Genomic DNA, 10,500 nt, shown 5'->3' with positions numbered 1-10,500 from the left:
TGTTCGTAACTTTTGAACGGTTCGACTACAAACGAAACGAAAAGAACTACAATCAACTACAAACGATTCTAAAGACGATCCCGCAAAATTGACAAAGTTAGCTTTTTGCAATTTGTTTAATGTTCATAACTTTTAAACGGTTCGACTACAAACGAAACGAAATTCACTACAATCAACTACAAACGATTCTGAAGAGGATCCCGCAAGCGGATTTGAAAAATCTTAATGTCGGGTGCTGGTTATTTTTTAAATTTTTATATCTTTTAAACCATGAAACTACAAACAAAATTTCTTTTACTACAATCAACTACAAACGAAGGGCTATCATTTCCGCTATTTAAAAATTTTTTTGGAAAAGTCGGGTGCCAGGTTCACAGAGGTCCTGTTATCCACTGTTATCTCATATTAAGAATTTGTTTCATAATAGAGGTCTTCTCTATCTATAATTATATAATTTCAAATTTATTTTATTGTAGTGTAATTTGTCCCTACTGCTGTGTCAACAAAATTAATACAGCTTTAATTCGAGATTTAATTCAGCGTTACTGCTCAAGATATTTACTAAAAATTGGAAAGAAGTCGAATTGCTTATTCTGCAAGTTTATCAGATAAACATGCTAATCTATTTGACATCGTGTTCAGTTATATCGTATTATTGATACAAATATGTTAAGGGTCAATTGAGCCAATTAATGGCTGTCATAAGTGTAGCTATCGCAGCATTTTTCAATAGCTAGAGCAATTACGAAATCTTTAAAAAATAATACATTTGGGGGGTTGTTGTCATTGAAAGTGATGACTGGTTAGAAGATATTGTGCTGTTGCATTGCTCGGCACTGCAAAAGTGATCGAGCTGATGCTCTAATGAAATCTACTTATAATTTAAATAATTATCATTATGATACAATGACATTAGATTCCGCCGATATTAGCTCCCGGTCTAAATGCGTTTACATGTCTTTTCGTTCAGTAAGTCCCAGTCTACAATAGAGATTTAAGCCCTAAGCCTTAAGAAATTGACTAATCACAGTCGCGCATTCTACTCATACTTGACCGTGATTGGCCAATTTCTTAAAGCTTAGGGCTTAAATCATCTATTGTAGACTGGGACTAATGCGAGGATAGTAAATTACTTGACCTATGAATAAATCCTCCGCCGTTCCCGACATTACGTGTCTCATATTTTATTTATCGTCGACTTATATTTTTTGTTTTGCGTACAAAATATAAATTCGTAGGGAGAATAACGTTATCGTTGCGTAAACGCGTGACAAATTATACGCAACTCGGAATGAAAAGTGGAAGACTTTCCTTTCCTACATTCTGCGCTATTTCGTATCTTATGGAGATAGTAGTATACTTTGCCATGCCGCTCACAGAAATAAACTACACATTATTACACAGGTGTAAGGATTCTTGCTCTGGATAGCTTGCGGATTTTCAACGAATACAGTGTCTTTATTATTCAATCGTGGATTAGTACCCCGTATACACTTTTCTCCTCTGATGACTCCTGGCACGCTCACCGGAGTTATACTTCGAAGCACGCTCGCTTCCAATACCGCTCGCTTTCCTTGGTACGCTCACCTCCGAAAACGCGTAATTCACACTCGCTAGTCGACTCTCTTCTCTCGAAACCCGCTCGCACACGGTTCCTAAATTCTGCTCTCCCCTCTTCCGAATCGTGAATTTCCCTTCCTTTGCGTTTACCTCTCCTCTCTGTACATTTCGCGATATGGCCTCTCTAGGCCCGGAATCGTTAGACGCTTACAGTTTCGTCAGACGGCCGTCCTGACCATTTGTTCGTCCTCGAACAAGCCGTTTTTTTTCTCTCTCTAAATTATCTTATTTCCTACTTTATTTTATTTTCTCTTATTTTACGGTGAACATATTTATAGTAAACGCATATATAATATAATTCCTGTTTCTTAATTTCTGCGGTAAACATATTTTATAATGAACGCATGTATAATAAAACTTTTACTTCTTAATTCTCCTCTAACGAAGTCTCGGAATCGTTACTGGTTTCATTTTCTTCTGTTTTCCCGTTCGGTTCCTTAACTCTAATCCACGGTTTTATTTTATCGGCAGATAAAATCGTGTTATAGGGTTTGTTTGTCAAATTATATCCTGGCACGTCCGTAATCACGTATCGGTTTTTATTCAATACCGCTTTAACTTGGTATGGCCCCTTGTATTTTGGCATTAATTTCGTATTTTCTCCCGGTTTATGCTGTAATTTTCGAACTAGCACTAAATCACCTGCTTTATGCCGGTTTTTTATGTTTCTTGTCGTAATACGTTTTATTATATTCTTGGAGCCGTCGGTTCACCTCCTGGGCCGTATCTTGTATTTTTGTTCTTTGCTGTTCATAATCACTATCTAATTTTCGAACCTCATCCATTAACTCGCGTAAATTTTCGTCTTCTTCGCGGCGTTGGGCGAACCCGAACAATGCTTTACTGGGCGTCGAACTAATTGCTTTGTGATACGAATTATTTATTACATGTTGTGCTACCGTTAGTTTTTCTTCCCAGTCCGATGGATTTTCCGTGATTTTGGCCAGTGTCGATCTTAAAAATCTATTTACCCTTTCCACCTGACCGTTAGCCCATGGGGACGCAACCGCGGTTAACACGTGCTTAATGTTTCTATTCTTTACGAAATTTGTAAAGTCGTGTGATGTAAAGGCCGTTCCACGATCGCTAATAATTCGTTTGGGATCCCCGAGTAATCCGAACACCACCAATAACCATTTTATTACCTCAGCGGTTCCGGTCGATTTCGTCGGGAAAAGCCATACGAATTTTGTAAACCCGTCTACTATTACCAGGATATACTTCGACCTATTTTTTGTTCGTTCTAATGGACCATAATGATCGATGTGTATTGTTTCAAAAGGCATTTTACCCTTTTCGATTATTTGCATTTCTCCCTCCATTTTCCCCGCCGGAATGGAGTAGGAAAGACATTTTACACAATTCTCTATGTATTGCCGAACTTTAATTTTCAAATTTGGAAACCAGTAATGATCCATGATACCGTGTACCGTTTTCTCTATACCTACATGCCCTATCTCGTCGTGATACAAACGGATTATATTATTTACCATATTTTCCGGTACCACGAACAATTCTTTATCTTTATTCTTCTTAAATAATAACCCTTCGATTAATAGGAATCGTTTATCACCTTTTAATTCGACTCGGTCGGCTATTTCTCGAAGCTTTGGGTCGGTTAATTGTTTATACATTACTTCGTCTTCCGCTGTAATTGCGTTAATTGTTACGAAGTTACGACTTAAAAAATCTACGTGATTCATTTTCTCTGCCGCCCGGTGTATTAACTCAAATCGATAATCTCGAAACGCAAGGGTCCACCGTGCAATACGTGGATTTATATTTATTTTCTTCACTGCTAACGCCAATGCATTGCAATCCGTGATTATACGAAACGGTATCCCGTGTAAATAGACATGAAAACGTTCCAATGCTTTCGCGATCGCTAATGTCTCTAACTCGAAACTATGATATCTTTTCTCTGTATCATTAGTCGCCTTACTGAAATAGGCAATCGGGCCCATACTGCCTGACTCCTGTTTTTGGAGCAGTATAGCTTCGAAACCCTTACTCGCGTCGGTGTGTAACTCCGTTTCAGCCAATGGATTGTAAATGCGCAATACCGGGTAGGACGTTAATTCTGATTTTAACAAATTAAACGCTTGCTCCTGATCTTTTCCAAAAACGAACGCAGTATCTTTTTTCGTTAATTCATGCAATGGCTTTGCCTTTGATGCGTAATCTTTAATAAATCTTCGAAAATAATTGGTAAGTCCCAAAAATCCTTGTAGCTGTTTTACATTTTTTGGGTATTCGAAATCGGATATTGCTTTGGTGTGCCTTTTGTTTATCGTAATACCGTCAGCAGACACCAAGTAGCTCAAAAATTCAATCTCTCTTTTTATAAATGAGCATTTTGCCAAATTTAATTTTAACCCGTATTTTTTAAGTATTATTAGCACTTCTCGCAAAATTACTATGTTTTCGTCAATAGTTTTTGTTGCCACTAAAATATCATCTATGTATAATATAATTTTATTTTCTTGTAATAGTTCCCGAAAAACATATATTAATCGTTTCTGGAATTCCGCGCCCGCTTCCGAATATCCAAAAGGCATCCTTACATACTCAAATTGCCCGTAAGGAGTAGCAAAAGCGAAAAATTTGGTATCGTCTGGGTGAATATCTATCTGATGGTATCCGTCACGAAGATCGAATTTTGTATAGTATCGCTTGCCGTTTAATTGATCTAGTTGATCTTCAATGAGTGGAAACGGATATTTTTGGGGAAAAATTCTCCGGTTTAGCGGTCTTAAATCTACGCACATACGCTTGGTTCCGTCGTTTTTCGGAACAAGAACGACACGCGAGCAATACGGCGAGATACTCGGTTTTATTATGCCTCGCTTCAATAAATCGTCGGTAATTTCTTTTAGTTCTTTTTTCTCCATCATGGACATTCTTCTTGGAGCGTACCGAAAAAACGACGCGTCTTTTATATGAACCCGTATTTTGTGGTCATCTCTAACTGGCTCTATTTGTAATCCGTCAATTTCGCGAAACAGATTATTGACGCGTCTTCGAGTCTTGTAATCAAGCTCCCCGTCCACCGAGATTTTATCATATTGCTCGCCTTCGCTTTCCACTTCTATCGCGTAAATGAAATCCAGGGCCATTTCCTCGGGTGGTGGATATTCGAAATTAAATTCCCCGTTTTGATAAACCAGTTAATCTTGGATGTCAAAAAGAAATTTCTACCTAATAGCATATCAAACGCTATTGTTCCGTCTTCTACCACGAGCAAAACTACGTCAAACCACCGATTCGCTGACTGATCGAAACATATTTGGTCATATACTTTCCCGCACATACGGATCGGTGCATTATTAATTCCTTTTAAGGTTTGATTTTTCCCGTCTGGTAACAATTTAGATCTATCAAAATATTTTTCAAAAATTGATTTTCTAATCAGACTCACGGGGCTCCCTGTATCCACCAACGCGCGAAAACCTTTGTTATCATTACAAATACTATATACATTTACGAAAGGTACTTCCCGCTCAATCGCATGGCTGTTCTCGGTCGCGCTGTCCTCCCTTGGATTGGATCCCTCCGCTGCTTTGTCCGCTTCCGTCGCCTGATTTTGCGTCACCAGGTTCAAGGTTGGTTTCGCTGCCGGGTTCCTTTTTGGGCACGCCGCGCTGAAGTGTCCCGCTTGCCCGCAGATGAAACAGGTTGCATTTGCCTTCCGACAATCCTTCACCACGTGACCGGTCTTCTTGCAGTATGTACATTTTATTTCCGTCCTTTGGTCGGCCGGATTCGTTGTTGATCCCATTACCGGGCCTTGTCGCCGTAGTACAATGCTGTCTTCCGATACTTAGCGCATATACTCAATAAACTCCGGGACGGTTTTAACCCATGAATTCAAGGCAAATCTTCGGAGTGATGGATCCTTTACGCCGTCTGCTAGCAGCTCCACCTTTTCTTTTTCCGTTAGCGTTAAGAACTGCATGAGCTTTAACTTGTCCTCGGCATAATCCACAAACTTTTCGGATTGCGGTTTCCAAATTCGGCCGTTCACTCTCGCCAGCGTCATGGTTACGGTTTCCTTTCGCTCGAAGTAAGACCGCAGGTGAAATTTAAAATTTTCCCATGTCGCCACCGACTCGACCGGTTGCCGATTATGCCAGTCAAGCACTCTTCCACTCAGCTGGTTAACCGCTGCCAGCACTAGCACCTCATCTGCGACCTGGTACAATCGCCCGATACTGCTTATTCTGTCCAGCCATGTGATCACATTCTCGTCTTCCTTGCCTGTAAATTGTGGAATTAATTTCGCCGTGAATTTAACCTGATTCCAGTTTTGAAACGTAGCGCCGTGCCACCCGTTCCTTAGTACAGGCGATGCCTCGTTTGCTTCATTTGGACTCCTATTTCCACCATCAGCTTGATTCTGCCTTGCTTCAAGGGCTTGTAAAACCACTTGCACAATGTCTTGAATGTTTGCAGAGTCTCCCTGTCCGGTTCGTATCAGACCTGTGTTGGATCCCTCATTCGGGTTAGTTCGCGATCCCTGCGGTTCCTGAACGTTCGTCACCTGTTCGCCAGACGCTCGATTCTCCGTTACGATTACCTGATCCCATCCATTTCTTTCGAAATGCTCCGCGAGGCGTTCCAATAATGCGGCGCGTGTACCCAACATCTCTACATTTTGTTGACGCGCAAGCTCCCGCAGACCGTCTACCGTAAATTGTTCCAGTTGAACACGACTCATTTTCGAAAATTATTGATACTACTCGCCACGTATCCGCGAACCAAATATTTGTCGGTCGTGTCGTATTTGCTCCGACTTGTGAGTTTATCGGATTCCTGAGATGTTGTCGAGACGATACGTATACATAGGTCGTCCTTCGGAAACTTGGAATGTTCGACGATGCCTTGTCTTCTCGTTCCTCCGAAATTTTCCGTAGTAAGAAAAAAAAAATTCTTACTTGCACCAGCTCCTCTAGCAGCCTGAACAATAATTGCCTCGTACTTAACAAACTGATAATCCCACTTCTGAGAAAATATACAGCTGTAAGGATTCTTGCTCGGGATAGCTTGCGGATTTTCAACGAATACAGTGTCTTTATTATTCAATCGTGGATTAGTACCCCGTATACACTTTTCTCCTCTGATGACTCCCGGCACGCTCACCGGAGTTATACTTCGAAGCACGCTCGCTTCCAATACCGCTCGCTTTCCTTGGTACGCTCACCTCCGAAAACGCGTAATTCACACTCGCTAGTCGACTCTCTTCTCTCGAAACCCGCTCGCACACGGTTCCTAAATCCTGCTCTCCCCTCTTCCGAATCGTGAATTTCCCTTCCTTCGCGTTTACCTCTCCTCTCTGTACATTTCGCGATATGGCCTCTCTAGGCCCGGAATCGTTAGACGCTTACACAGGTTAGCATAAATTTACTATGAAAATGTTAACGTTAAACTTCAAGCTCTTTATTATGAAAGGTGTGAGAGGCTAATCTCGCGATATTAGGTAATTGAGCTCTTGGCTCGTATTTTTATTAGACTTTCGCATCAAAAATTGTTTTTAAAGCTCTTTATAGCTACTGAATCTATGAATTCATTTGCCGTGGTTTTCAGGCACTTTATGAGGGGCTTATAAAAAGATATACAAAAGGACGTCTAAAGTAGAGGATGCTATTCTAATCTGACAGCCATTTAACGCATTCAAAACTTAAAAAAATAAAAAAACTACTTGAACATTTCTTCACAATTGTGTATAATTATTAATGTTTTTTAGGTACTCCTGGTATGGCTCTTACGAAGTTTACGAAGATTGTATCCTATTTCCACATAAGTCTCAGTATAATCAGCTTTCAAGTTAAGGTGAAAAATGGATGTACTTCTTTAAATATACAGATAAGACTAGTGAAGAAAAGCTGGAAAAAGTAATAGGTAGTGATGTAAAAATTAAAAAGGCCTATGAAGAGCTAAATAGATTCAACTGGTCAGAAGAAGAATTTATAGCTTACGAACAAGAAATAAAGCGTATTCGTGATGAAAAGGCTGTCCTCGCTCAAAAACTTGATGATGCTACTGAAAAAGGTAGCCAAGAAGGTATTCAAATCGAACAAGAACGTGGCATCCTCATCGGTCATGAAAAAGGCAGACAAGCAGAGAAAGTTGAGGTGGCAAAGAATTCACTTAAGGCTGTCATGTCTATAGATGTTATCGCTGAAATTACCGGCCGACCCATGATGAAATTCAGAAGTTAGAAATTAGCATTATCTATTTCTAGATCTATTTATATATCTATAAATAGATAATGCTAATTTCTTAACTTCTGAATTTCATCATGGGAAAGGCCGGTAATTTCAGCGATAACGTCTATAGACATGCGGGCCTTAAGTGAATTCTTTGCCACCTCAACTTTCTCTGCTTGTCTGCCTTTTTCATGACCGATGAGGATGCCACGTTCTTGTCCGATTTGAATACCTTCTTGTCTACCTTTTTCAGTAGCATCATCAAGTTTTTGATCGAGGACAGCCTGTTCATCACGAATACGCTTTATTTCTTGTTCGTAAGCTATAAATTCTTCTTCTGACCAGTTGAATCTATTTAGCTCTTCATAGGCCTTTTTAATTATTATATCACTACCTATTACTTCTTCCAGCTTTTCTTCACTAGTCTTATCTGCATATTTTAAGAAGTACATCCATTTTTCAACTGTACTTGAAACCTGATCCTCTTTGGTTTTTGGAAATTTCGGCAACTCAATAAATATAAAGTAAAAATCTTTTAGATCATGTTGATGAGTATCTTCATCCCGAATAGTATGCTTTGATTTATACTCAGACTTATCAGGAAATAGGAAAGAGGAGACCTAAGAAAACTCCTGCGAAAGAGGTTCCCGAACCACCGCTGGAGGAGGCAAAGATCAAAAAACGAAGTAAGGAGCAAGGTGCAGCTGTACAAGAAGCCAATTCAAAAGCCAAGACTGCAAAGAAGGGAAGTGCAAGAAAGGCTGCTCCCAGGGGGAAAAATGCTGTTGCAGAAAAGATCGACGAGGCAGAAGAGGCGGCAACATCTGAAGTCGACATCAGACAGAATGGAGAGGCACAGGAGGTGGAGCCTAAACAAAAAAAGCGAAATGCGGGGAGAGTGAATGCGGCGATGAACGGAAAGGTCGAGGCGAAGAAGGAGGAACAGTTGAAGGGTCAAGTGGCTGCTGCGCCTGTTGAGGAGAAAGATGCGTCGAACGATGTAATCGCTGAGAATGAAGAGAATGATGAGAAAGAAATAAATGCGGCACCAGAAATAGACGAGAATGGCACGAAGGTTGATAGTGCCTCGGTACTCTCGCCGGACGAAAACAAAACAAACGAGGTCGATACTAGTGTTGACTTGATCAAAGATGAGCCTGACACATCAACAGAAGTGGAAAGGGCGGGGAATTACCTGTGCTTTTAAAAAAAACTACAGAACTTGTTGAGGGATAGAACGTATATGGGCTTGTAATAAGCGTAATATGAAAATGTTACCGGAAAATACGTTTCGAGCAAAATATATTTTTTTAAAGATGTCTTATCAAGGTCGTTTAAACATTAGATTTTCAGCTATGTATCGATAACGTGTAGTGCCATAAGAAATATAAGATTATAGGCGAAATTTGATAGGATTTGTGTGAATGTTTCGATTCCTACGTGGGCAGCACTGCTAAAGTTTACACGAAATAAAATTTATTACACAAATAATATATATATAAGAATAATAATATTAATTGTGATTAATATAAGATTGTTAGCGAGCAAAATTTCGAGTATCTTGGATGAAAAACACAGGCCTATCGAGATGAACATCTTCCTGCTGCTGCTCTTGTAGGAGTTGAATAAGTTACATATTTTTCTAAGGGATAACAAACAATACTTATAACATATATACATTGTTTCCGTTTCTCTAGTCCAATAGTTTTATTTGCAACACATTTATTCTTATTAGTAACGGTTACTTACAACTTTTAACAAGAAAACCTTGCAGCTTCGAACTTTAATAAAACGGGGAAACTTTTTGTACATAATTCCGGATAAATTCTGGCCTTTCGCGTTTTGTACAACTAAATATTACGGCATTATAAGCGTTTTATTTAACGACCATTTGTATGTGTGTGCGTGCGTGCGTGTGCGTGTGCGTGTGCGTGTGCGTGTCAGTGTGTACAACGTATTTACTTCCAGTCCGGCGAGACGGTTAATAATATGTGTGTATTTCTAATGTTATTTCCCCACATTGTATTGCTATTCTCCACTAGACATATTTTCTTTTATGTTTAATAAATTGATCTTGTGTTTATATATGTTCCTTTTGATAAGCTCGCAGTTGTCAATATTTATTTGTAATAAAAAGACTGTGAAAGGATCTCCGTGTTCAATCTTCGTCTTTTCCCGCCTCCGTGACTTCCGTGGACAATCACGTGACTAGACGTTCAGCCGCAACGGACGAGCTCTTGAGTAATATGGCGCTGCTTCTCCAGGGCTGCTTTTGCAAGAAAATCAAAATGATCCGGATTAAAACCTCGTGCTATGATTGGTCAAATCTGAAGTTTTATTCAATGACATTCCAGATTTGACCGATCATAGCACATAGGATCATTTTAATCTCGATCATTTTGATTTTCTTGCGAAAGCAGCCCCGAGCTAACCAATGATGGTTGTGAAATATCGTCTCTAGGGCTGCTTTCGCGAGAAGATCAACATGATCCAGATTATAAAATGACCCAGTGCTATGATCGGTCAAATCTGAAATTTCGTAGCATCGCATCGAAATTTTATTCAATGAAACTCGATCCAGATTTGACCAATCATAGCACCGGGTCATTTAAAGCCCTCTTTTTTTTCCTGCTGGATTGCTTGCAATCTAATAAATTACATCATCGTTGCACCT

The 10,500-nt window shown here is 39.7% G+C and overlaps 2 protein-coding genes across 2 annotated transcripts in view; both read left to right on the top strand.

The window, feature by feature from the left end:
* The window catches only part of LOC105566474 (pumilio homolog 2), a 124,046-nt gene that overhangs the window by 7,959 nt on the left and 105,587 nt on the right, over positions 1-10,500 (top strand). The window lies entirely within an intron of this gene.
* On the top strand, positions 8,018-9,975 carry LOC105566609. Its single transcript, XM_012020753.1, has 2 exons — positions 8,018-8,143; positions 8,398-9,975. The coding sequence occupies exons 1-2, from the start codon at positions 8,018-8,020 to the stop codon at positions 9,031-9,033; spliced, it is 762 nt and encodes a 253-aa protein (XP_011876143.1). The 3' UTR covers positions 9,034-9,975.

The sequence above is a fragment of the Vollenhovia emeryi genome, unplaced genomic scaffold (assembly GCF_000949405.1).
Source record: "Vollenhovia emeryi isolate VEMERY1.0 unplaced genomic scaffold, V.emery_V1.0 DF939144.1, whole genome shotgun sequence".
NCBI classification, from domain to species: domain Eukaryota; kingdom Metazoa; phylum Arthropoda; class Insecta; order Hymenoptera; family Formicidae; genus Vollenhovia; species Vollenhovia emeryi.
The sequence above is the reverse complement of the archived record's forward strand: the minus strand, read 5'-3'. Positions and strand labels throughout refer to the sequence as shown.

Coding starts and splice junctions, on each gene's coding strand:
- LOC105566609 (XM_012020753.1), top strand. CDS start 8,018: ATGACCGATGAGGATGCCACGTTCTTGTCCGATTTGAATACCTTCTTG. Junction 8,144..8,397: donor ATACGCTTTATTTCTTGTTC/GTAAGCTATAAA, acceptor CATCCCGAATAG/TATGCTTTGATTTATACTCA.